Below are 3,975 nucleotides of genomic sequence, written 5' to 3' on the forward strand. Positions count from 1 at the left end.
TCTCTACACATGCATAGACAACCACGCGCGTACACGTGTGCATGACTGTACATATTAAGTTCTCGTTTGCGCGGCTGTTCATATCTGTCCTTGTGAACGTGCATATTTTCCTCCTCAGTAGCCCACATCAAGGTGTCGCCTACGGTGTCTTTCTGCGCGTGCACACGTTCCAGCGTGTAAGTGTGAGTGTGCGCGCACGTCGCGTCTGCGTTACTGCTGCCAATCCTCTCCCTTTCTCCTGCTTCTCCTCCGTTTTAGTTTTAGTATCGACCTCCTTCACGGAGCATCTCTGCTCGCCACCCTCCGTCTCCACCCTGCCATCGTCTCAGCACCCGCGCCGCTTCCTCTGCAGGTGGATGGAGGCTGGAAGCCCCGGAGACACGAGCCATGCACGGGAAGCGCTGCTGGTAAGGCTCGGCGTGGCTGCAGAGAGCTGCTTTCCTCCCTTGGGTTTCTTTTATGTGATGTATTTGTGTTTGGGGGAATGCAGCGTAATGCCAGGTCTTTGTCTCTCCAGAGTGTGTGTGTTTTGGCTAGGAGAGGGTTGTTTGGCAAGTGGGCAATTGTTGCTTGATGCCCTTTTGGATCTTAAATTGATCGATTGATTGACAGGCTTCAGCAACACATTGACTGGTGGTTGATCGCCTCATGTCGCGTAAAATCTAATATTCCTATAAAACAGAACTCTAAACGCGTCTGTGGTGCTATATAGTGAGTTTATCCTACTTTGTGGTGATCTCGCCTCCATATCACTGTAATATTCCTCATAGTGTTTTTAACATAAGGGCGTGTTTTTTCTTGCTTTTGTTGCGATTATTACGCATAATTCCTGTTGATGTACTATTGCCGGTTTTCGCCAATCTGCGCCCAAAAATGTACCAGATGCCGATGGTTTCCCAAAAATAACGGATGTAACACACTCTCTCCTCTGCTCTTTCTCTCTCCATCCCTCCTCCTCTTCCCTGTTTTCCAGTCAGACTGCTGAGCACCTCCCTTCGCGCCGGGGACCACATCCTTAAATGACCCGCGGCTGAGGAGGGGGTGTCTCCGGATCCATCGCCCGGATCATGGCATGCTGCCCACACCGGGCATTCAGCACTGACCATGGGGCTCCGGTCCAGGACCATCGCTAGCGGCTCGGAGGAGCACAAGAAGACCTCCGGCGCTCCTCCCGGGGACTTATTGGACCAAGGCACAGGGGTTGCGGACAAGGATGGCGCCCTGCTGCTGGTGGCTGCGGGCCGGGATGACTACAAGCGGGGCTCTCAGGGCATCGGCATCGGGCTGCTGGCTAAGACTCCCCTAAACTACACCCGGCCAGCCAAGAGGAATAACATCCGCAAGAGGAGGATCCAGAACCTGCTCTATGACGCGCTGGAGAGGCCGAGAGGATGGGCGCTGCTCTACCACGCGTTCGTGTGAGTACATGAAACAGCATTTTTACAACTTGTGCGCGGTGATTAATAATGGCTTACTCAGGTGAAACTAGCAGCTGAGGAGTGAGAGCCTCCTCGGCCTGCTGGGAGTCACCAGCAGTAGGAAAAGACTTGACTGTTGCAGAGTCTGAGTCTTTGGAATGAGTGAACTTATTTGCAGCAATTTTCAGTCCATTAACAAGAGCTGGTACTCCACTGATGGGGAATCCAGTGACGCTATAACCTAATATTGCTGTTGGAAATGAATAGTTTCCTGCTGTATGTCACTGAAGCTCATTGGGTTATGCAACCTCACAGTCAGGATCTCTGCTGCTGAACACTTTCCTGCAAATATCAGTTGTCTGTTAGTTTGAATTGTGGTGTCAGCTGCAGATGTTTTACAGTGTATTGTCTTTGTCATGTGAATGCTTGTGCTTCCAAAAGTTAAACCACTTAAACCCACCAAAATTACATAAGTAGAGCTCCAACAGATGGCTCATGAAACGTGGTGCATGATCAGTGTGATATTTTTTGTTGAAGTAGGTTACCACACTGGCAGCTCAGAGGAAACGTTGGTCTTGGATTTGCTCCTGCTGTGTCCTTTTGCATATTTGGCTTTGAAACAGAGTTTAGTGGAGTTTTAGTTATTTTTATCTATCCAGTGAAGTCACACTGCAAGAAGGCACATTTGCAAGTTAATAGAGTTTAGATATAGATTCAGTTTAGTATTTTTTTAGAAGTCTAACTATCACTTATGTTGTAGTCCTTTCATTTGATCTGTAAAACATCAAAAAAGAATTCTGAGCTCAAAGTCATATCTCCAACTGTAATTTACTGCAATATAAAAGAAAATAAATCTTATACTTTCAGAGTAACCTGATAATTAACTTTAAACTTTTGTAAACTGCTAGTAAGAAATTGAGAAAAGCTGCCCTGTCTCTCATGTATTTGTAAGACTATAAAACAAGGTTACAAAGGGTTTCATCAGCTCAAGGAGTTGTGCAAATGTATTTTGGAAATTCTGAAATGTCTGATTAATAACAACATGAACATGAACTGTGTAGTTGACCATTTTCACTCTGTTGTTGGTCCAGTTTGCCCAATTGTCATGGCTCTTTTTGGAAAAAAGGAAAAAGATTATTTAATTAGGGGCTCTCATCATGGTTAGTCCTTCTCACCCTGTGAAAGCAGTTTATATATTACCTTCTGTGGCTCTGAAAGAGTTTTGTCAGGTCTGAGAAAATAAAATCTTAGCTTGGACTCTGAGACTGAAAGAACAGAAAGTCTACGTTGCAAAATGGGGCTGTGGAGTTTAAAAGACGTCCATGTAGCTGTTTCCCAGGCAGGGAGGCTCTAAAGAAAGACACTATCCAGTTGCATTATGCCTCTCGCACAACCTCCAACTTCATGGAAGTGCATTATTAAATTGATAGAGTGCCCCTTTGCAGCCCGTCCTTTCCAGAGAAAGAGCCATATCGGTCGATGATGCAGCAACTTCGACCACTAGTATAAAGAGCGACAAAGTCTGTGTAAGGAGGTGGAGGGGTGGATGGATGTGTCAATTAAACTCAGGATTTTCACTCAAGAGACTGAAGTTCTATTCCCATGTGGAAGAAAGTCAAAGTTGACATGTTTTAAGTTAAACAACATTTTGTAGATGACTTGCGTCACGTGACTTACGTAATTTACTTACTTTAACCCAATCCCACGATCTTTGCCTAAACCTAATTAATCTACTAATATGTGGTTCTCAGCGGCCACTTCCCATCTCAGAGGCGGATCAACACCAGCTCTGTACCTTTCATACAGCGCAGCGAGTCGCATATTGGCACAATACTCCCGAAAAAAGGCAGTGTGATAGCGACTATAGAGAGACAGGGAGACAGCTTCACACAACATGGTGGAAACTCAGGGAAACTCCCACTGCAACATTACAGTAATATTTTTATCAGCTGCAGGTCGAACTAATCCATGCTTATTACATGATAATGGTACATTTACTGCATTCAGCCGACGTGCTACATTGGTAGCTCGCCTGTCTGCTTTTCAGTAACTAACTTTACTTTTTGTAAATCTTTCACCGGAGGCTCAGCAATGTGAGAACAGCTACATGTTTTAGATGATAATAAAACGGTTAGTGAGCTTGACTGAATATTATAAATGAGATTGTTGCCACACTTTATAACAGTTAGACTGCAGTAAGTAACTTTACAGTATGCTTTATTATTGCATATTATGTGGGTCACATTAGTCACAGTGACTGAGAGGTGGAGAAGCTGTGCACCTGAGTATCAGCAAAACGGCAATAAATCTAAACTGAACATTACGAAGCAAACAGCGGCAGGTCCCAGCTGATGTAACGTTAGCTGGCTGCCCTGCCGTACATCACTACAGGCTGGTAAACAAATCGCTCCACATTTGCTTTTTACAGTTACATCCTTTCTTGCAGGCTAAATCAACACTTTGACATAATACTGGTGGTACACAGGGTTGCATTAGCTGGTGAAGTCATGTGGAAAGCGATACAACTTTGCACCGGATAACATTAGCAACTCAGTTT

General features: G+C 45.1%; 1 protein-coding gene across 1 annotated transcript; it reads left to right on the forward strand.

Moving 5' to 3' along the window:
* Positions 1 to 247: 247 nt before the first annotated feature.
* On the forward strand, positions 248 to 1,422 carry LOC123972408 (potassium voltage-gated channel subfamily KQT member 3-like). Its single transcript, XM_046051907.1, has 2 exons — positions 248 to 407; positions 974 to 1,422. Exon 2 carries the CDS (start codon positions 1,105 to 1,107, stop codon positions 1,420 to 1,422), a length of 318 nt encoding a protein of 105 aa, XP_045907863.1. The 5' UTR covers positions 248 to 407; positions 974 to 1,104.
* Positions 1,423 to 3,975: the final 2,553 nt, after the last annotated feature.

Source organism: Micropterus dolomieu, linkage group LG06, assembly GCF_021292245.1.
Source record: "Micropterus dolomieu isolate WLL.071019.BEF.003 ecotype Adirondacks linkage group LG06, ASM2129224v1, whole genome shotgun sequence".
Lineage (NCBI taxonomy): Eukaryota > Metazoa > Chordata > Actinopteri > Centrarchiformes > Centrarchidae > Micropterus > Micropterus dolomieu.

Coding starts and splice junctions, on each gene's coding strand:
- LOC123972408 (XM_046051907.1), top strand. CDS start 1,105: ATGGGGCTCCGGTCCAGGACCATCGCTAGCGGCTCGGAGGAGCACAAG.